At 45.2% G+C, this 23,751-nt stretch overlaps 1 protein-coding gene across 1 annotated transcript in view; it reads left to right on the top strand.

Annotated features, from left to right (window-relative positions):
- Positions 1 to 23,751, top strand: part of LOC106579629 (bone morphogenetic protein 7) — a 53,439-nt gene that overhangs the window by 9,281 nt on the left and 20,407 nt on the right. The window contains exon 2 of the mRNA XM_014159727.2: positions 21,114 to 21,306. Within this exon, the coding sequence (XP_014015202.2) occupies positions 21,114 to 21,306 (193 nt within the window). The remainder of the gene's footprint in view (positions 1 to 21,113; positions 21,307 to 23,751) is intronic.

The following is a 23,751-nucleotide window of genomic DNA, read 5'->3' as shown; positions in this document are numbered from 1 at the left end:
GAGGACAGGCCTAAAACTCCCTTAAGGCTCATTCTCTGAACTGTTGCAACGGTGGCAGAGGCCAAGAAGAGAATAGAGTAGACCTGCTTCTGCTCTGACCTTCTGACCCTTGGTGTTTCTCTAAGAAAGGGCTTGAGTGAGGAATGAGAGTGTGTGTGTGTGTGTGCGTGTGCGTGTGTCTGTGTGTGTGGAACCAGAGGATTCCCCAGGCCAGCAACACGGATAGGAGTGACCCAGTCTGGTGATAGAAACTTTGGATTGTTTTCTACATGAGTTATTATTATATACAATTATATATATTATTATATACTATACTATATATTATTATATACTATTATATATATTATTATATACTGTTATATATACAGTGAGGGAAAAAGTATTTGATCCCCTGCTGATTTTGTACGTTTGCCCACTGACAAAGAAATGATCAGTCTATAATTTTAATGGTAGGTTTATTTGAACAGTGAGAGACAGAATAAGAACAAATGAATCCAGAAAAACACGTCAAAAATGTTATAAATTGATTTGCATTTTAACGAGGGGAATAAGTATTTGACCCCCTCTCAATCAGAAAGATTTCTGGCTCCCAGGTGTCTTTTGTACATGTAACGAGCTGAGATTAGGAGCACACTCTTAAAGGGAGTGCTCCTGATCTCAGTTTGTTAACTGTATAAAAGACACCTGTCTACAGAAGCAATCAATCAATCAGATTCCAAACGCTCCACCATGGCCAAGACCAAAGAGCTCTCCAAGGATGTCAGGGACAAGATTGTAGACCTACACAAGGCTGGAGTGGGCTACAAGACCATCGCCAAGCAGCTTGGTGAGAAGGTGACAACAGTTGGTGCGATTATTCGCAAATGGAAGAAACACAAAAGAACTGTCAATCTCCCTCGGCCTGGGGCTCCATGCAAGATCTCACCTCGTGGAGTTGCAATGATCATGAGAACGGTGAGGAATCAGCCCAGAACTACACGGGAGGATCTTGTCAATGATATCAAGGCAGCTGGGACCATAGTCACCAAGAAAACAATTGGAAACACACTATGCCGTGAAGGACTGAAATCCTGCAGCGCCCGCAAGGTCCCCCTGCTCAAGAAAGCACATATACATGCCCGTCTGAAGTTTACCAATGAACATCTGAATAATTCAGAGGACAACTGGGTGAAAGTGTTGTGGTCAGATGAGACCAAAATGGAGCTCTTTGGCATCAACTCAACTCGCCGTGTTTGGAGGAGGAGGAATGCTACCTATGACCCCAAGAACACCATCCCCACCGTCAAACATGGAGGTGGAAACATGCTTTTGGGGTGTTTTTCTGCTAAGGGGACAGGACAACTTCACCGCATCAAAGGGACGATGGACGGGGCCATGTACCGTCAAATCTTGGGTGAGAACCTCCTTCCCTCAGCCAGGGCATTGAAAATGGGTCGTGGATGGGTATTCCAGCATGACAATGACCCAAAACACACGGCCAAGGCAACAAAGGAGTGGCTCAAGAAGAAGCACATTAAGGTCCTGGAGTGGCCTAGCGAGTCTCCAGACCTTAATCCCATAGAAAATCTGTGGAGGGAGCTGAAGGTTCGAGTTGCCAAATGTCAGCCTCGAAACCTTAATGACTTGGAGAAGATCTGCAAAGAGGAGTGGGACAAAATCCCTCCTGAGATGTGTGCAAACCTGGTGGCCAACTACAAGAAACATCTGACCTCTGTGATTGCCAACAAGGGTTTTGCCACCAAGTACTAAGTCATGTTTTGCAGAGGGGTCAAATACTTCTTTCCCTCATTAAAATGCAAATCATTTTATAAAATTTTTGACATGTGTTTTTCTGGATTTTTTTATTGTTATTCTGTCTCACATTGTTCAAATAAACCTACCATTAAAATTATAGACTGATCATTTCTTTGTCAGTGGGCAAACATACAAAATCAGCAGGGGATCAAATACTTTTTTCCTTCACTGTATTATCATATACTCATTTGATGTAACAAGTGGTTCATTCCCTTTTCACCTGCTCCCTAAGCCAGTCAGAGGTGGGGGGCTAGTGATGGGAGCGTGAGAACAGCATCACCCTTCTCTCTGAGCTCCCCTGCTCCTGCTCCTTAGGTCTTTACCACCTTTCCCTCTGAGGATTTATGGACGCCTGGGTGCAATAGGTGGCGTTAGTGCGTCTTGAATCAACACAGCGCTGGTATGTTGACGCGAAGCAGCTGTGAAATACACACACACATATACATGCCCTCCCGATCTCCCGGACGGTGCGTCAGACACACACACACACACACACACACACACACACACACACACACACACACACACACACACACACACACACACACACACACACACACGTGTGTAGACGCAGGCTCGTACACCTACACATAGACAGACTCGAGCATACACACCTCAGGTATTTTTGTTGTCAATCTCCTTTGTTGCTTTTCAAGCTTGACATACTGCAACTGATATCATTGAAATCATATTGATTCAGGGAAGTATTTAAATGGAATTTCTATTATGATGATGTATTCAAACACATAGACATTAGATTGCTGGGAGGATATGATGGTGGATATTGGTTACTCTGTGACACGCAATTCCAAGCAGCTTTCCGAATGATCAAGACTTCATATAATGTGGTTAACAATAAAGCTCAGTCAACAGAGACGGACATTAAAGAAGAGTTGTGTAGAGACGGACATTAAAGAAGAGTTGTGTAGAGACGGACATTAAAGAAGAGTTGTGTTGAGACAGACATTAAAGATGAGTTGTGTATGTGAAATGTCTAACTAATAATCACATTTGCTGTCCAACACAGAAAAGAGCAGGATTTATCTCCAGCCAATAAAAAGCAAAAGGAGGTCACACCTAGATGTGGCAGCAGGAAGACAGAGACATGGATAGAAAGAGCAGAGAGGGATCCAGCCCACTGAGGCCACAAGTGATTGGATAGAAAGATCAGAGAGGTCCAGCCCATTGAGGCCACAGATGTCAGTGTTTCTGTGGCCTGGAAGGTGGCAAGAGTCAGGATTCCACCACACTCAATGGAAGACGTTGTGGGTAGAGATAGGGCAGAGTTGACCACCACTACCCTTCAGTGTTCCCAGCCCGGTCCGACCTCTAAAGAGGACGTGCCTGAAACAACAACCCGGGGGAGAATCAGGGCTTCCGCGTGCTCCAAACACTCCAACCTCTACAAGTAGCCCCGCTTTTTCATTTTTTTCTTCTAATTTACGAGGGCCAGGCAAGCGGAGGGGCTGACTTTCTAAACACGATACGGGCATGAAAACAAAGCGAGATGGGAGCCCTTTGCACTGAGGAGAGAGATGGAGATCATACTCCCACTCCCACTGGCACTTTTCACTAATCAATTCACTGTCTCGGCTGCTTCCAGACTGTTTGCCTGCCCTCAGAACCAAAACAACCCGTATTGTTCAATGTTCACACGCCGGTCCTGTGGCCTAGGAAGGAATGTGTTCTAAACACTGGCTGCTAATGAGTAGAAAATAGAAAAACGTGTGAGCTGAGCTTCTCTGCTGTCCCGTCTCTGTCTGACCTGTCACGTCTGGTGGGATGGAAGTTGGAACTCATGATTTATGGGCGCACTTAAGTGTTTTTCGTGGGGACCGTCCAGTTCAGAGTGTGTTTTTAAATCATATGGCCGGTATCAAAGCAGGGATAGGAATCCCCCCCCCCCACCCCACCCTCCCGTCGTGGTCGGTCTCCATGGTGATGTCTATGTCATGTTTCACTCTGTTGAGTAGTAGGCAGGAGTGTGGAGCCAAAGAGCCTTTTTAAACGGCTCCAAAACTGTCATTTGGTATAACATGTCCAGATCCCTGGTGAATTGCTTGAGAACTCCATGGAATGTATTCATGTAATGTTGACATGTTGTATGTTGACTACCGTGCTGACAGTTTTACTGACAGACCAGTGCAGGTACTTATTGTAGAACTTATCCTAGTTTCTCTTTAGTCGCTAGTACCTCACCACATTGCTGTGTTTAGATTATGTAGCAAAAGACGGGCTTACATACAAGTCAACATGGGAACACTAGAGCTGCTCTGATTTATCAGCGGATCATGTGCTCTTGTTTTGAGCCAATGAACGGCATTGTGGTCTACTCAGCGTTTCCAATGGGAATAGCATTGAGCCTCAACCCTCATACCAGTGAGGTAAAGAGGAATAGGAGGGATAGAGAGAGTGAGGCATAGAGAGAGATACTCTGGCCTTCTAACTTGTGGCTGTGGAATGCAAGCCACCAATATTTTTTACTTCTCCTTTGGAAACAGCTGTGTTTCCTTTTTAATCGGATCCCTCAGGAGAAATCCATCTCGTCCGTCTGTCACAGGCTTCCTCCTCTAAATCTGAGAAGGTAGGGGCCAGCCGAGCGCTCAGACACACACCTGCTACAGCAGACACCAGATCACTACAGCAGGTCTCCCCACTCGGTCCCGCTGCCACCTCACACACACTCACACACACACTTGCGCACACACACACACACACACACACACACACACACACACACACACACACACACACACACACACACACACACACACACACACACACATAGGAACCAGCCCTTAAATGGAATTCCTCAAATCCTGAAAGGCCAATAACAGGGAACCTTGACAATAATTATCACAGACTTGTCAGAGTATAAAAAAAAAGATTAGAAACGTACAGATTTGGGGGAGAGAAGAAAAGAAAGTGCATCAGAAAACAACGCAGTATCTCTGTTTATATTTAGTTTGTACTAATGGAAGCCAAACTGAGAAGTAGCAAGGGAGCCATTTTTTATAGAGGGTCAGTAGTTTGGCCCATAGGAAAGCAGTAGCTTTCGTTGTCTGTAGCCTATAAATCTCAGAGGAAATTGACCAAAACATCAAGGACGAAGAATCCAACAGTAGTGGAAGGAATTAGATCAGAGGTTTTTTAAAGAGCTCCCAATCGGATAGCCATTGATTCTTCCTTAAAGACAGACATTGATGGTATCTTCTTAGCTGACGATTATACGTATTTGGCGTAGCTTCAGAGTGCAGATATGCGCAGTGCTGACTGAAAAGTAGTTTTGGACACCCCTCAGGCCCACACAGATGCTTTGTCCCTGTATCCTATGGATTTGCTTTCCTACCCGACGATTTCTAGAATGTGAATGCATTCTGACCGTTCAGAACACCAGCCAAGAAAACTGATATTGCTCTTATACCACCCACCACTGCGACCTGTATGCTCTCGTCGGCGGGCCCTCGCTAAATATTCATCGCCAGACCCACTGGCTCCAGGTCATCTATAAGTCAATGCTAGGTAAAGCTCCACCTTATCTCAGCTCACTGGTCACCATAACAACACCCACCCGTAGCACGCGCTCCAGCAGGTATATCTCACTGGTCTTCCCCAAAGCCAACACCCACTTTGGCAGCCTTTCCTTCCAGTTGTCTGCTGCCAATGACTGGAACTAGTTGCAAAAATCGCTGAAGTTGGAGACTTATATCTCCCTCACTAACTTTATGCATCAGCTATCTGAGCAGCTTACCGATCGCTGCAGCTGTACATAGCCCATCTGTAAATAGCCCACCCAATTACCTACCTCATCCCCATATTGTTTTTATTTACTTTTTTGCTCTTTTTTCACACCAGTATTTCTACTTGCACATCTTCATCAGCACATCTATCACTTCAGTGTTAATTTGCTAAATTGTAATTACTTCACTACTATGGCCTATTTATTGCCTTACCTCCTTACTCCATTTGCACAAACTGTATATATATTTTTCTATTGTGTTATTGACTGTACTTTTGTTTATCCCATGTGTAACTCTGTGTTGTTTTTTGTTGCTTTATCTTTGCCAGGTCGCAGTTGTAAATGAGAACTTGTTCTCAACTGGCCTACCTGGAAAAATAAAGGTGAAACAATTGGGTTGGGTCAGAGCCGGCGCACATCATGACACTGTCAACTTTGATACCCTGATGGGTTAGATTTGTTAGACGATCCGATCGCTGAGGAATTTTTTGTAATTTTTTTTTGTACAACGCCCCTCATTTTGAAGTCACACAAACAACTTCTGGGACGGTAGTTTCAGACTGAATGTATGGAGCGATTGATTGAGCAGCGGAATTCAATTCAGGATGAGAGCCATGTGAACACTTCTATGTGTACAGTATGAATGCCTTGAATATGTTTAGAGTTTAGCAGTATGTGGGGTAGTAATGATGCTGATCTCAGTTTTGTTTCTTTCGTGCTTTATGGACAAACACCAGCCAAGAAGCTGATATCGCTCTTACTTTGTTTAACAATGTTTAGTTGGGTTTATTTCATTGTGTGTGAGTGAAAGCATCCAACGGTTCTTCCCCCGCCCCCGAGCGACCACTGTCCTGGGCTGTCAGGGAGGAGAGACATCACAGGATTGTTTGAGAAGATCCCGTTCTGTGAGACTGCCACTGCAGAGTAGACCACCATTAGTCTGTTCCAAGAAGATTGTTGTATCAGCTGTGTTTTAGCTGTTTTTATTTCATGTCTCTATGTCAAAAAGTGGAAAAGAATTTGAGTGTTTATTTTCCAGCCCATTTCCACGATTTGTATGATATTCCTTCTCAAAAGATATGACCCTATTTGTTGACAGGCTATTGGCTTACATTGGCTAGCGAATGAGAATGGCTGCTCTCACAAGGGCTGTTGAAGAAGTCGCTATTGACTATTAATGTTAATGAGCCTGCTCTGTGGACACCTGAGGCCTTAAGCGCGCGCGCACACACACACACACACACACACACACACACACACACACACACAGACGACACAGACGCACACACACACACACACACACACACACACACACACACACACACACACACACACACACACACACACACACACACACACAGTTAGCTCTGCTAACTCAGAGAAACTGACAAAGAACAGACAAACTTTACACACTTCTTACTGTGTTACATTGTTACTTTGTGAAATTGCAATTTATAACAGATGAATGGTGACAAGGAGTGGATAGTTTGGCACCGTTTGGAGAGAAAGCCTGAAATAATGGCTGTGAATTGTTCCCTTACCGGGCTGGAACTACGTGCTACACCAATCTTAGACTACCCTACTACCACGCCAAACAAAGAACAGTGTCACGCTTGCGCAGATGAAATAACTTTTAGACCGACCAAAATATATTCTACAGCAGGAAATTTGCTTTGTCTAAGTACTGGTAGATTCAACAAACAAAAGAATGGACGACCTGACCGGAGAGGTACAGGACCAGAAAAACAGTCTTCATTTCTCCCAGGGAGAGCTTGATGAGTTGAAAAGGACTGCAGCACTGTGACAACTAACTGTTAGTTTACGAGGATAGACATCAACACTGTCTGTGAATCAATAATAATGACAAGGAAACAGGATTACCTAGAAGGGTAATCATGGCAAATAACATTGTTGTGGATGGATTCACAGTCTCCACATGAGACCTGGATGGAGTCTGAGGAGAAAGTGATAAAAATGATCAGATAGATCCTAAGAAGATTGAGGTGGAGTGCGCCCACAGGATTGGAAAACCTATTCCTGGCCCAGGTGGGAGACCCAGGTCGATAGTGGTAAAATTCCTGAGGTAGAAGGACATGGAGAGAGCCAAGAACTTGAGAGGAACCAACACCTTCCTCAACGAGAACTACTCTGAAAACTGTGCCCCAGAGGCCAGAGAACTGATCCAGCCATGACAGAAACCAGAGATCGAGGGGACATTGCTTACGGTACATCTGCTATGACAGGCTCATTGTCCACCCTCCCACCCAAAAGCCTGAAAGGGGTAAGAAACCCAATCCGACGGGTTCATAGCCTAAGCCCCGCACCCTTATTGACGGCTTGCTTTGTTTGTGGTTTCCCATATTATGTCAAATAAACTACCCAGGAAAGGGCTAAAAATAGCCCATATTAAGATATGTAGCCTAAGAAATAAGGTGCATGAAATCAATAACTAGCTAACCTCAGATAACATTCATATATTAGACACCAATGAGACTCACTTACATACAGTGCCTTCAGAAAGAATTGACAGACTGAATTTTAAATTGATCACATTTAGATTTGTTTGTCACTGGCCTACATACAATACCCCATAATGTCAAAGGGGAATTATGTTTTTCAGAATTTTTACAAATTAATAAAAAATTAAATGCTGAAATGTCTACAAAAATACAGACAGAGGGGGAAAAAGGAAGCCTGGACGGAATAAAAATATTCCAAAACATGCATCCTGTTTGCAATAAGGCACTAAAGTAGTACTTAAAAAAAATGACAGAGCAATGAACTTTTTGTTACTGAGTACCACTCTCCATATTTTCAAGCTTAATGGTGGCTTATCATGTTAGGGGTATGCATGTAATTGTTAAGGACTGGGGAGTTTTTCAGGATAAAAAGAAACGTAATAGAACTAAGCACAGTGTCACGTCCTGACCATGGTAGGCTGTTATTTTCTACGGTAGAGTAGGTCAGGGCGTGACAGGGGGGTTTATTCTATGTGTTCTATTTCTATGTTCTTAGGTTCTAGTTTTTGTATTTCTATGTTGGTTTGTTTGGGATGATTAGAGGCAGCTGGTCCTCGTTGTCTCTAATTGGAGATAATACTTAAGTAGGGGTTTTTCTTCCTGGGTTTTGTGGGTGATTCTTTTGGAGTAGTGTTTGTTTCTCCTCTGCGTCACGGTTTGTTGTTTTGTCCATTCAGTTATTTTATGTATTGCATAGTTTCACAGAGTAAATAAAATGTGGAACGACACACACGCTGCACCTTGGTCCTCTCCTTTTGACAGCCGTGACACACAGGCAAAACCCTAGAGGTTAACCTGGTTCAGTCTGCTTTCCACCAGACACTGGGACATGAATTCACCTTTCAGCAGGACAATAACCCAAAACACAAGGGCGAATCTACTCTGGATTTGCTTGCCAAGAAGACAGTGAATGTTCCTGAGTGGCCGAGTTACAGTTTTGACTTAAATCTACTTGATAATCTATGGCAAGACCTGAAAATGGTTGTCTAGAATGATCACCAACCAATGTGACAGAGCATGAAGAATTTTGAAAATAAATAATTGGCAAATGTTGTACAATCCAGATGTGGAATGCTCTTAGAGACTTAACCAGAAAGACTCACAGCTGTAATCGCTGCCAAAGGTGCTTCTACAAAGTATTGACTCAGGGATGTAAATACTTATGTAAATGAGATATTTCTGTATTTCATTTTCAATACATTTGCTAACATTTCTAAAAACATGTTTTTACTTTGTCGTTATGAATCCATTTAGAATTGTTGAATGCTGTAACATACCAAAATGTGGAATAAATCAATGGGTATGAATACTTTCTGAAGGCACTGTAATTCATTTGACAACACAGCAGTAGCACTACAGGGATACAACGGCCATAGAAGAGACAGGGAAAAATATGGGGGAGTTGTTGCTGTATATGTCCAGAGCCAAATTCCTGTGTAGCTCGGAGAGGATCTCATGCCAAAGGTTGTTGAAGTGTTTTGGTTGCAGGTTCACCTGCCACATGTAAAGCCTCTTCTTTTGGGCTGCTGCTATCGGCCACCAAGTGCTAACAGTCGGTTTTTTGGATAATATGTGTGAAATGCTTGATAATGTGTTTGATGTTAACAGAGAGGTCTATTTTCTGGGTGACCTAAACAAAGACTGGTTTTCATCAAGCTGTCCCCTCAAGAGGAAGCTGCTTACTGTAACCAACGCCTGTAATCTGGTTCAGGTTATTAATCAACCTGCCAGGGTGTTTACAAACACTACAGGAACTATATCATCCACATGTATTGATTATATTTTTACCAACTCTGCAGAACTTTGTTCTAAAGCTGTGACCACAATATAGAAGCTGTATCCACCCATTGGATGTAGTGACCACAATATAAAAGCTGTATCCACCCATTGGATGTAGTGACCACAATATAAAAGCTGTATCCACCCATTGGATGTAGTGACCACAATATAAAAGCTGTATCCACCCATTGGATGTAGTGACCACAATATAAAAGCTGTATCCACCCATTGGATGTAGTGACCACAATATAAAAGCTGTATCCAGAAAAGCCAAAGTTCCAAAGGTACGACTTAAAATAGTGTATAAGAGATCATACAAAAAGGTTTGTAGTGATTCCTATGCTGAAAATTTAAAGAAGATTGATTGGTTTAATATGTGTAATGGGAAGGAGCATCCAGACATTGCACTTTAAACATTTATGAAATTGCTGAGGATAGCAGAATATTTTGCTGCTCCTATTTCTCAAATCTTTAATCTGAGTTCTGAGAATTTTTTTCCCCCCTCAGACCTGAAGGGAAGCTAAAGTCATTCCGTTACCCAAGAATGGTAAAGCGGCCTTTTCTGGCTGTAACAACAGATCAATAAGTCTCTTAGCAAACTTTTGGAAAGAATTGTGTTTGACCAAATACAATGTTATTTCTCTATGAACAAATTAACAACAGACTTTCAGCATGTCTATAGAGAAGAGCATTCTACATGTACTGCACTGACAGAAATGACTGACGATTGGCTGAAAGAAATTGATAATAAGATGGTTGGAGCTGTGTACAGTTAGGTTTCAGTGCAGCCTTAGACATTATTGACCTTAATCTGTTAGCGGAAAAACATGTGTTATGGCTTTACGCCCTCTGCCATCGTAGATCAAAAGGTACAGAGCATTAGGAAAGTATTCAGACCCCTTTGACGTTTTCCACATTTTGTTACGTTACAGCCTTATTCCAAAGTGGATGAAATTGTTCCCCCCCCCCTCATAATACCTCATAATAACAAAGTAAAAATAAAAACTGAAATATCGCATTCACGTAAGTGTTCAGACCCTTTACTCAGTACTTTGTTGAAGCACCTTGTTGAAGCAGTCTTCTTGGGTATGACGCTACAAGCTTGGCACCAATGTATTTGGGGAGTTTCTCCCATTCTTCTCTGCAGATCCTCTGAAGCTCTGTCAGGTTGGATATACAGCATTGCTGCACAGCTATTTTCAGGTCTCTCCAGAGACGTTCGATCGGGTTCAAGTCCGGGCTCTGTCTGGGCCTCTCAAGGACATTCCGAGACTTGTCCTGAAGCCACTCATGCGTTGTCTTGGCTGTGTGCTTAGGGTCGTTGTCCTATTGGAAGGTGAACCTTCGCCCCCCAGTCTGAGATCATGAGCGCTCTGGAGCAGGTTTTCATCAAGGATCTCTCTGTACTTTGCTCCATTTATCTTTCCCTCAATCCTGACTAGTCTCCCAGTCCCTGCCTCTGAAAAACATCCCCACAGCATGATGCTGCCCCCACCATGCTTCAGCGTAGGGATGGTGCCAGGTTTCCTCCAGACGTGATGCTTGGCATTTAGGCCAAAGAGTTTAATCTTGGTTTCATCAGACCAGAGAATCTTGTTTCTCATGGTTGGGGAAGTCTTTAGGTGCCTTTTGACAAACTCCAAGCAGGCTGTCATGTGCCTTTTACTGAGTAGTGGCTCCCGTCTGGCCACTCTACCATAATGGCCTGATCGGTGGAGTGATGCAGAGATGATTGTACTTCTTGAAGGGTCTCCCATCTCTACAGAGGAACTCTAGAGCTCTTTCAGAGTGACCTTCGGGTTCTTGGTCACCTACCTGACCAAGGCCCTTCTCCCCTGATTGCTCAGTTTGGCCGGGTGGCCAGCTCTAGGAAGAGTCTTGGGGGTTCCAAACTTCTTCCATTTAAGAATGATGGAGGCCACTCTGTTCTTGCGGACCTTCAATGCTGCAGACATTTTTTGGTATCCTTCCCCAGATCTGTGCCTCGACACAATCCTGTCTCTGAGCTCTACGGACAATTCCTTCGACCTCATGGCTTGGTTTTTGCTCTGACATGCACGGTCAACTGTTAGACTTTATATAGACAGGTGTGTGCCTTTCCAAATAAATTCCAATCAATTGAATTTACCACAGGTGGAATCCAATCAAGTTGTAGAAACATCTCAAGTGTGATCAATGTAAACAGGAGCTCAATTTCGAGTCTCATAGCAAAGGGTCTGAATACTTATGTTAATAAGGTATTTTTGTTTTCAGTTTTTTATACATTTGCCAAAAGATCTAAAAACCTGTTTTTGCTTTGTCATTATGGGGCACTGTGTGTAGATTGATGAGGATTTTTTAATTTACTTAATCCATTTTAGAATAAGGCTGTAACGTAACAAAATGTGGAAAAAGGGAAGGGGTCTGAATATTTCCGAATGCGCTGTATCTACCTAATAGGTTTTCTTCAATGGAAGCCTCTCTAATGTAATACATGTAAAGTGTGGAATTCCGCAAAGGAGTTGTTTTGGCCCTTTACTGTTTCATATTTGTACTAATGATCTACCACTAGCCTTAAACTAAGCCTGTGTGTCTATGTACTGTATGCTGATGATTCAACCCTATACACATCAGCGGCCATAGCTAGTGAAATCACTGCTACTCTAAACACAGAGTTGCAGTTAATTTCAGAATGAGTGGCCAGCAACAAACTGGTCCTGAATATATCTAAGACTAAGAGCAGAGTATTATTAATCTCTTAAACTCTAGATCTAAACTGGATCTGGTAATAAAAAATCTGGTTATACATAATTTTTTTTAAAGATAACTAAGACTGTCCTAATAAAATACCAAATACACACAGAATAAATTCCTCTCAGTGGTGTAGTTCTGACCTGAGAGCTGTGGAAGAATGAAATCTCCCAATGACACACAGGTATGAGGGGGATGACTGTTATCATTCAGCCGTTTATTTTTTCTGGGCATTCGTGTGGAATGCAGAGCTGACAGACTGGGCGGTGGAAAAATGCATCCGGACAGCTTCCCGTCAGGGGTTTGTATCAGAATCCTGATTTCTTTTTAAAGGATTATGATTACAGTCAAAATAGGATTCTAATGGGGACTGATGTTCTAGTGTGGAATTCTTCCTGAGTGATGTCATTATGTAACCCGGAAGGCTAATGGGCCAACGGCTGGCCAGTTTCAGCTTGAAGGCTCTTCTTCAACTGCTGATGGTCTATGACAGTCTTTGCCAGGGATTGTCTCCTGCCTCATATCCTCATCATGGTCGGGTGGACTGCCAATTCATTTTCTTTTTTTTGTGTGCTCTGACCGGGGCTGAACTGTGTAGGGCCTTTGACTGTGTGGGGGCTGAGCTGTGTGGGGCTGAGCTGTGTGAGGGCTGAGCTGTGTGAGGGCTGAGCTGTGTGGGGGCTGACCTGTTTGGGGGCTGAGCTGTGTGAGGGCTGAGCTGTGTGAGGGCTGAGCTGTGTGAGGGCAGAGCTGTGTGGGGGCTGACCTGTTTGGGGGCTGAGCTGTGTGAGGGCTGACCTGTTTGGGGGCTGAGCTGTGTGGGGCTGACCTGTTTGGGGGCTGAGCTGTGTGAGGGCTGAGCTGTGTGAAGGGCTGAGCTGTGTGAGGGCTGAGCTGTGTGAGGGCTGAGCTGTGTGAGGGCTGAGCTGTGTGAGGGCTGAGCTGTGTGGGGGCTGACCTGTTTGGGGGCTGAGCTGCGTGAGGGGCTGAACTGTGTGAGGGCTGAGCTGTGTGAGGGCTGAGCTGTGTGGGGGCTGAGCTGTGTGAGGGCTGAGCTGTGTGAGGGCTGAGCTGTGTGAGGGCTGAGCTGTGTGAGGGCTGACCTGTGTGAGGGCTGAACTGTGTGAGGGCTGAACTGTGTGAGGGCTGAGCTGTGTGAGGGCTGAGCTGTGTGGGGGCTGACCTGTTTGGGGGCTGAGCTGTGTGAGGGCTGAGCTGTGTGAGGGCTGAGCTCTGTGGGGGCTGAGACTGTGTGAGGGGCTGAGACTGTGTGTGGGCTGAGACTGTGTGAGGGCTGAGACTGTGTGGGGGCTGAGACTGTGTGAGGGCTGAGACTGTGTGAGGGCTGAGACTGTGTGGGGGCTGTGACTATTTTCGGGCTGAGACTGTGTGGGGGCTGAGCTGTGTGGGGTCTGTAACTATGTGAGTGTGTGCATATGTGTGTGTGCACAGGGGTACATCTCCGTCGTAAACCCCCGGTCCCGCCAGTGACCCATGCCTGGACCGGTGTCTCCTGGTGGGCAGGCTTTGATGCAGGCTCCGGGTCAAAGTAGAGGATCAGAGCCTGGGAAGAGTGTCCAGGGACCCCTAAACCCCCACTCCCACCCCCACAACCAGACCTCATCTAGCTGCCTTACAACAAAGCCTTTCAGGCCAGCAGGACGTGGAAACAGGCCCTTTGGGGAAGTGGAGCATGGCAGCCCCTCAGGCAGATGGATACGTCCACCACCTCTGCCGCAGAGATGTGAGACTGTGAAATGTCTAAACTTTTATAAGTAAAAACATGTTTTTCAAAGGGGTTGAGTTTTTGCATGGACTCCTAATGCCAACAAATAGATTATGAAGTTGAATGGAAGCCCAGGAACTGGAATGTGTAACTTTTTGGACGACCCGCCAAATTCACATAGACATGTGAGTTATAAATCTGTCATTCTCATTGAAAGCAAGTCTATGAAGCGGTAGATCTGTTCTATGTGTGCTATTTCTATGCTTCACGTTCTTTCGGTTTTGTACATCAGCTTCAAACAGTTGAAAATACTATCTTTTTGGTAATGGAAAATATATTTCACAGCGATTTAGATGCTATAATTATTCTCTATACTATACTTGCTTGTCACATAAACTGACATTTTTGCAACCAAGAAATGGCCGAGCGATTTCTGCATAGAGTGCCTTTTAAGTTTTTACAGTTTTTTACTTTGAGAAATGTATTTTTTGTTTGGCTTCGGTTCATAATTTGCAGTGCTCTTGAATATTTAGGCCCACCATGTGAAGCCCCAATAGTTTCCCAAGGAACAAACCTTTAATCATGAACACTTGTTCAATTAGTGAGAGTGGGAAGGCATTGGGATGTGTGAAGCCATCAGAAGCCATCAAATCTGAGAGGGAGGTCAGAGATAATCATAGTATAATTACATAAACATGATATGAATTCTTCACATTTTTATTGGTTTCACCATCGGCGACGTCTTTCTAAAAAAATGTGTTCTTCATGTCTGGTCTGACTGTTTGACGGGGTGCAAAGATTTTATTGAAGGGCTTGTGTGAACTGTGAAGTGGCTTCTATCTCTCGCTTTAGTTCATAGCTATGCATTGTGGGTATGGCAGCTCATTCCTGAATCAACAGCAAATTAGAGAGACTTAACAACAAAGTGGATTGTTGAGTACATTTACAGTCTGAATTGTTGGCTCGGGTCTAACCCCGAGCTCTTGTTTGGGTTTGGTTGTTTTAATGCATATTATATGCTTCAGGTCAAAAGGGCGGCAGGTAGCGGTAGCCTAGTGGTTATAGTTTTGGACTAGTAACTGAATGGTTGCAAGATTGAATCATCCGAGCTGACAAGGTAAAAATCTGTCATTCTGCCCCTGAACAAGGCAGTTAACCCACTGTTCCTAGGCCGTCATTGAAAATAAAAATTTGTTCTTAACTGACTTGCCTAGTTAAATTAAGTTGAAAAAAAAAAGTGTTTATTTACAACTTGGAGAATTACACCTGTAATATAACAGACTTCTCTGCACTCCAAGTCATGGATTTGTAATTAACGTTCTACTTCTATGGAATCTTGAGGAATAGCGTAGATGTCAACGATATAGTTTCCAGCTATAATTAGAAACATGGTTTTTAAATCAACAATATCCATGGATTCAAACATCTTTATCAGAGTGATAGTACCCCAAGTAAAACCTTCTTACTGTGAGGATTTACTAACATAAACAATCGGTCTTCTCCCCTGCCGACTTGAGCAACCCTGACTGAACACTGCTGGGCTAGCTCTCCCCTTAACCTGAACACTGCTGGGCTAGCTCTCCCCTTAACCTGAACACTGCTGGGCTAGCTCTCCCCTTAACCTGAACACTGCTGGGCTAGCTCTCCCCTTAACCCTCATGTTGTCAAACCATTACTCAGCTGAAACTCACTGGCATTAACACACAGACCTCCCCAAAGCCGCTTTTAGAGACCTGCTATCCACTGAGTGTTAACCACCACACTTTGCTACAGCGCCTCATTGGTTTGGGAGGGGGTCGTGGAGGTGTGTAGCTACTAGCTGGCCTGAGGAGCAGTGCTGTGGGGGAGACAGACCTTGTTTTTCTTTGCGGTTGCAGGCGGGGAGGGAAAAGACTGGATGTGAACTGAGGGATTAAATGGAAGGGGACTGGATGGGGGGCTGGATGGGGGACTGGATGGGGACTGGATGGGGGACTGGATGGGGGACTGGATGGGGACTGTATGGGGGACTGGATGGGGGACTGGATGGGGGACTGGATGGGGGACTGGATGGGGGACTGGATGGGGGACTGGATGGGGGACTGGATGGGGGACTGGATGGGGACTGGATGGGGACTGGATGGGGGACTGGATGGGGGACTGGATGGGGACTGGATGGAAAACACATAGAGTGAGAGACGCCGTTGACCACTGACCACAGAGCCTCCTGACCATCCGCCCACCTCTCCGTCTCCCTTTCCCTCAGCGTCAGCACGGTCCTTCTTAACACTTCAGACACTGTCTCCTCTGTGCTCTCAGCTCCCTCCCTCTCTTTTCTTTTACCTCCTTCTGTCTTGTCTTTTCTGTCATTCCTTAACCTTTTCTTCTGTGTACCAGACTTTTCCTGAATTCACTCAGTCTATGACAAACAGGTCAACAGACCTCAATTAATTTTATTGAATCTTTCTCATTTTGGTTTATTTTCTCATTGTATCCTCTCTCTCTCTTTCTCTTTCTTTCTTTCTTTCTTTCTTTCTTTCTTTCTTTCTTTCTTTCTTTCTTTCTTTCTTTCTTTCTTTCTTTCTTTCTTTCGTTCTTTCGTTCTTTCTTTTGTTCTTTCTTCTCTCTCTTTCTTCTCTCTCTTTCTCTTTCTCTCTCTCTCTCTCTGTCTCTCTCCATCTCTCTCTTTCTCTCTCTCTGTCTCTCTCCATCTCTCTCTCTCTGTCTCTCTCTCTCTGTCTCTCTCCCTTCCTCTCCTGGAGTTGCGTATCCCATTTAGTTTCCTCTGTGTCATTTCACACTAGTATCTGTGCCGAGGCTGGAGAGCATCCAGACTGTGTGGGGGCTGATGACAAAAGCACCAGGACCCTGAAGCCACAAGTTGCGCAGGTGGAAACGTGAAAACAGGCACCAATTAGAGCTTTCCAGAATCCCTTTCTTCTTCTGTTTCTTCTTCTTCTTCTCTCCTCTATTTCCTTGTCCCTTTTTATCTCTTTCTCTGTTGGTCGTATCGCCCACCATCTTCGCCCACCATTGCGTTATCAGGTCTGCAGCATACTTTCACAGGTCCCACTGTCTCTAGGGCTGCTCCGTGTACTTTTCCACTGCCTGTGTGTGTGTGTTTGTGTGTATGTGGGTGTGCGCACGTGCGTATGATCGATGGATGTGTGTGTGTATGTGCATAAACTTGCACTGTCTTTGTGACCACACACTGTGGTTGTGCTCCAGCATGTGACCACGCTCTCTGTGCTGGAGTTCTGCATCTGGTCAGCCCACCCTAACTCTCCCAGCTCCCTCAGACCCTACACACACTGCTCTGTCTCCACCAACTGCTGTTAGCAAGACGTGGCTAACGCTCAGAAGAAGCATCTCAATCTCTACTAATCCCAATTTCCATTTTCCCTCTAGATCTCAGTTCAGTTTAAATCAAGATGGATGTTCTCTGGCTGATCTAAACAGCATGTGTTGGAGAACACTTCTCTTTGAATTCAGTCTTGAAAAGCTCGATGGACCATTGCGTTTCAAGCCTCCATCTTTAACCCGTGGGTGCTAAGTGGGAGTTGTAAAGTCATTTGGAATACCGCGACCCCTCGCTCAGGCCCCCGCTAACACGGCCCCTTGGGTGAAGAGGTGTGTTAGTGGGGGAAGGGGTGTGTTAATGGGGGAAGGGGTGTGTTAGTGGGGGAAGGGGTGTGTTAGTGGGGGAACGGGTGTGTTAGTGGGGGAACAGGTGTGTTAGTGGGGGAACAGGTGTGTTAGTGAGGGAAGGGGTGTGTTAGTGGGGGAACAGGTGTGTTAGTGGGGGAACAGGTGTGTTAGTGGGGGAACAGGTGTGTTAGTGGGGGACCGGGTGTGTTAGTGGGGGACCGGGTGTGTTAGTGGGGGAACAGGTGTGTTAGTGGGGGAACAGGTGTGTTAGTGGGGGAACGGGTGTGTTAGTGGGGGAACAGGTGTGTTAGTGGGGGAAGGGGTGTGTTAATGGTGGAATGGGTGTGTGATCTGGGACCACACTCCCTTATCCATGGTGTGATCTGGGACCACACTCCCTTATCCATGGTGTGATCTGGGACCACACTCCCTTATTATCCATGGTGTGATCTGGGACCACACTCCCTTATTATCCATGGTGTGATCTGGGACCACACTCCCTTATCCATGGTGTGATCTAGAACCACACTCCCTTATCCATGGTGTGATCTAGGACCACACTCCCTAATCCTCTGTGGTTTGATCTAGAACCACACTCCCTTATCCTATGTGGTGTGATCTAGAACCACACTCCCTTATCCTCTGTGGTGTGATCTAGAACCACACTCCCTTATCCTCTGTGGTGTGATCTAGAACCACACTCCCTTATCCTACGTGGTGTGATCTAGAACCACACTCCCTTATCCTACGTGGTGTGATCTAGAACCACACTCCCTTATCCTCCGTGGTGTGATCTAGAACCACACTCCCTTATCCTCCGTGGTGTGATCTAGAACCACACTCCCTTATCCTCCGTGGTGTGATCTAGAACCACACTCCCTTATCCTACGTGGTGTGATCTAGAACCACACTCCCTTATCCTCCGTGGTGTGATCTAGAACCACACTCCCTTATCCTCCGTGGTGTGATCTAGAACCACACTCCCTTATCCTCCGTGGTGTGATCTAGAACCACACTCCCTTATCCTCCGTGGTGTGATCTAGGACGAGGCTGAGGGCTGGGATGAGCCCCGCTGTGCTGAGGGTGTGGGCGTGCTTGTATTTTGGTGTATGTGTATGTGTGTACTTTATGTGTGCGCGTGTGTGTAAGTGGTTGACCTCAGGTAAATGCTGAAAGTGATTGTGTGGAGGGGGGGATGTTCATCTCTAAGGGGATGAGCTCTGGTAAACCCTAAACTTAAAGAAGAGTGTCACCATCTCCAGGGTGCTGCTTGTCTTTGTAGCTGTGCTGCTGTCTGACCAGGGGCGTATTGGCCAGGATTAGTCAGTCAATTAAAGCCTCAGTAGTGAGATGGGAACGGGGGTCCCACAGCGTACTGTTCTCTACTCCCCGTGAGACCCTCCAAAGTGAATCTCCTCCCTAATTGGGAACACATATGCCGGAGAGGGACAGGGGATAAGGAGGAGGCCGGGGGGGGGGTGACTCCCTAATGTAATGTCTCTAGGAGTGACACTATTGTAATTGATCAAACAGGGAAGAATCTTTATACTATAGTACTGAACCCCTCCCATAGCCCCCCCCCTCCCTCCAAATCCCTGCTCTACCATTTAATTTACTGCTCAGATTTGTTGGGGAGGGTTGGCGTGGCGGAGGTGAAGTGTGGGCTCTATGTCTGAATCTCACACGGGATTGCTGCATGGAAATCTGTTCAGAGCGGAAGAGTGGAACAGGATACTCCATCAAGACTGAGTTGTGAGGCATCCGGCTGGCCTTGTACTGATGTGGCAGAAAACACACAGCCAGTGAATCCAGCCCTGGGAACTAGAGGGTGATGGTGAATTGGTGACAGTGTGTGTGGTGAGAGAAAGTGTGTGTGTTTGTGTGTGACTGAGCATGGTTAGAGGCAGGAAAGCTGGGGGCACACTGGTTATTGCTTCATCCTCTCTCTCTCTCTCTCTCTCTCCCTCCCCCTCAACCTTTCTCTCTTTCTCTTTCCCCCTCTCTCTCTCTCCCTCTCCCTCTCTCTCTCTCTCTCTCTCTCTCTCTGTGTGTTGTATTGAACTGCAGGGAAAGTGGTTTTATTGTGGGGAAGTCTCAGAGCGAAATGGGAACCATTTCCTTGGGGAACACATTATTATTGCAACGCATGTTGCAATTGAAAGAAGGAAGCTATGTGGGGAGGTAATAGTTGGTTTTTGTAATTTGTAGCCTCTGAAGTGGTCGTTAGAACACACAGACCGAGTTTACAGCTCTGAAATCATGGGCTTTCACTGTAGACAATAACAGGGGATTTATTTAAGGAAACAGTAAGCCACAACCCTATTAGTCTAAATGTGATGCTTTGAAACTCGTTTTATGGTGGAACCTCAGTGTTGTCTGTGAATGAGATATCCATCAATCACTTAACTGCATAGGAATATTTACAACGTCTAAGTAACTAACTGCATGCGGAAGTCATTTTTACTGTTAACGTCTATCCTTGTGTGGCCTCTTCAGGTCGACGCCTGTTTGTTATGCTAGCTGAGCTCCATGCTAACATCCCACAGCACATCCTTGTGTGGCCTCTTCAGGTCGAAGCCTGTTTGTTATGCTAGCTGAGCTCCATGCTAACATCCCACAGCACATTGTTGTGTGGCCTCTTCAGGTCGACGCCTGTTTGTTATGCTAGCTGAGCTCCATGCTAACATCCCACAGCACATCCTTGTGTGGCCTCTTCAGGTCGAAGCCTGTTTGTTATGCTAGCTGAGCTCCATGCTAACATCCCACAGCACATTGTTGTGTGGCCTCTTCAGGTAGACGCCTGTTTGTTATGCTAGCTGAGCTCCATGCTAACATCCCACAGCACATCCTGTGTGTGGCCTCATTAGCTAGACGACTCAAAATCAGTTAAAAAAAAAAAGAAACACGTGTTTACATCCGCAGACTTTGAAGGACGAAACCCAACACTATGCCTCTATGTAAACGAATTGTACAGTGTAAACTAATTGTACATTGTAAACGAATGGGTGCGTAGGGATACAAGAAACATCAAAAGTCATCCTGCGGTCAGGTATCTCTCCTGTTCATTTAAATTCCTTGGTTTTGACTGTTGTGCGTCTCAGCAAGTTCTACCCAATGATGTTGTATATACATATGGTAATCTGATGTACAGTACGCATGTATGGCTCTAACTTATGTCTCTGCCCTGTGTGTTTGCCAGTGGAGTATGACAGAGAGCTGTCGCCACACAGAATGCACCACAAAGAGTTCAAGTTCAACCTGTCCCAGATCCCCGAGGGCGAGGCCGTCACCGCCTCCGAGTTACGCCTCTACAAGGAGTGTGCAAACCAAGTCGTCATCAACGAGACCCTCCTGCTCAGCGTCTACCAAGTGGTGCAGGAGCACCCCAACAGGTAAGACACACTGCACACACACAGTCCAGTCCTTACATGTCAATCTGATGACAATAGGATAATCTCATCAGGCCCTTTTCACAGTTTAATAGCTTGCTGCTTGCTATTGATATATACATGGGTTTATATCAGAGCTAGCTTGTTGTACTGCTTTATAGTGTTGAAGTCATGCTATCACAGTAATGGTATATACACTATATATACAAAAGTATGTAGAAACCCCTTCAAATGAGTGGATTTGGCTATGTCAGGTGTATATTTCATCGAGCACTAAGCCATGCAATATCAATTGACAAACATTGGCAGTAGAATGGCCTTACTGAAGAGCTCAGTGACTTTCAACGTGGCACCGTCATAGGATGCCACCTTTCCAACAAGTAATTTCATCAAATGTATGCCCCGGGTCAACTGTAAGTGCTGTTATTTTGAAGTGGAAACATCTAGGAGCAACAACGGCTCAGTCGCGAAGTGGCAGGCCACACAAGCTCACAGAACGGGACCGGCGAGTGCTGAAGAGCGTAGCGCTTTCAAATTGTCTGTCCTCGGTTGCAACACTCACTACCGAGTTCCAAACTGACTCTGGGAAGCAATGTCAGCACAATAATTGTTCATCGGGAGCTTCATGAAATGGGTTTCCATGGCCCGAGCAGCTGCACACAAGCCTAAGATCACCATGTGCAATGCCAAGCATTGGCTGGAGTGGTGTAAAGCTCACTGCCATTGGACTCTGGAGCAGTGGAAACGCGTTCTCTGGAGTGACTAATCACGCTTCACCATCTGTCAGTCCAATGGATGAATCTGGGTTTGGTGGATGCCAGGAGAATGCTACCTGCACTAATGAATAGTGCCAACTGTAAAGTTTGTTGGAGGAGGAATAATGGTCTGGGGCTGTTTTTCATGGTTCGGGCTAGGCCCCTTAGTTCCAGTGAAGGGCAATCTTAACGCTGCATATGATGACATTCTAGACGATTCTGTGATTCCAACTTTGGGGCAACAGTTTGGGGAAGGCACTTTCCTGTTTCAGCATGACAATGCCCCTGTGCACAAAGAGAGGTCCACATAGAACTGGTTTGTTGAGATCATTGTGGAAGAACTGGCCTGCACGGAGCCCTGACCTCAACCCCATCAAACACCTTTCGGATGAATTGGAACGTAGACTGCGAGCCAGGCCTAATCGTCCAAGATCTGTGCCCGACCATAGTAATGCTTTTGTGGCTGAAGTCCCTGGAGCAATGTTCCAACATCTAGTGGAAAGCCTTCCCAGAAGAGTGGAGGCTGTTATAGCAGCAAAGGGGGAACCATATTAATGCCCATGATTTTGGAATGAAATGTTTGACGAGCAGGAGTCCATACACTTTTTTGGTAATGTTGTGACTTTGAGGTATAGATATTGTGTTACTATTTTCTTTATTATATATATATTTTTTGTTCCTCATTTTCTTACTTTTTAACTCTGCATTGTTGGGAAAGGGTTCGTAAGTAAGCATTTCACAGTAAAGTCTACACCTGTTGTATTCAGGGCAGGTGACAAATAAAATGTGATTGATTGATATAGATGTATAGTATTTGTGAGTGCCGCTGAGGCAGAATCCTCCATAGAATCATATATAGGACAAAGACAGAACTCTGGAATCCTCTCAGATTTCCACATGGTTCAGCTTCTCCCAGTGATCTAATACTGGGATGATATGGTTCAGCTTCTCCCAGTGACCTAACACTGGGATGATATGGTTCAGCTTCTCTTAGTGATCTGTCTAACACTGGGATGATATGGTTCAGCCTCTTCCAGTGATCTGTCTAACACTGGGATGATATGGTTCAGCTTCTCTTAGTGATCTGTCTAACACTGGGATGATATGGTTCAGCCTCTTCCAGTGATCTGTCTAACACTGGGATGATATGGTTCAGCTTCTCTTAGTGATCTGTCTAACACTGGGATGATATGGTTCAGCCTCTTCCAGTGATCTGTCTAACACTGGGATGATATGGTTCAGCTTCTCTTAGTGATCTGTCTAACACTGGGATGATATGGTTCAGCTTCTCTTAGTGATCTGTCTAACACTGGGATGATATGGTTCAGCTTCTCCCAGTGATCTGTCTAACACTGGGATGATATGGTTCAGCTTCTCTTAGTGATCTGTCTAACACTGGGATGATATGGTTCAGCTTCTCCCAGTGATCTGTCTAACACTGGGATGATATGGTTCAGCTTCTCTTAGTGATCTGTCTAACACTGGGATGATATGGTTCAGCTTCTCTTAGTGATCTGTCTAACACTGGGATGATATGGTTCAGCTTCTTCCAGTGATCTGTCTAATACTGGGATGATATGGTTCAGCTTCTCCCAGTGATCTGTCTAACACTGGGATGATATGGTTCAGCTTCTTCCAGTGATCTGTCTAATACTGGGATGATATGGTTCAGCTTCTCCCAGTGATCTGTCTA

This window comes from Salmo salar, chromosome ssa19, assembly GCF_905237065.1.
Source record: "Salmo salar chromosome ssa19, Ssal_v3.1, whole genome shotgun sequence".
In the NCBI taxonomy this organism is placed as follows: Eukaryota; Metazoa; Chordata; class Actinopteri; order Salmoniformes; family Salmonidae; genus Salmo; species Salmo salar.
This window is presented reverse-complemented; position numbering and strand designations above follow the sequence as displayed.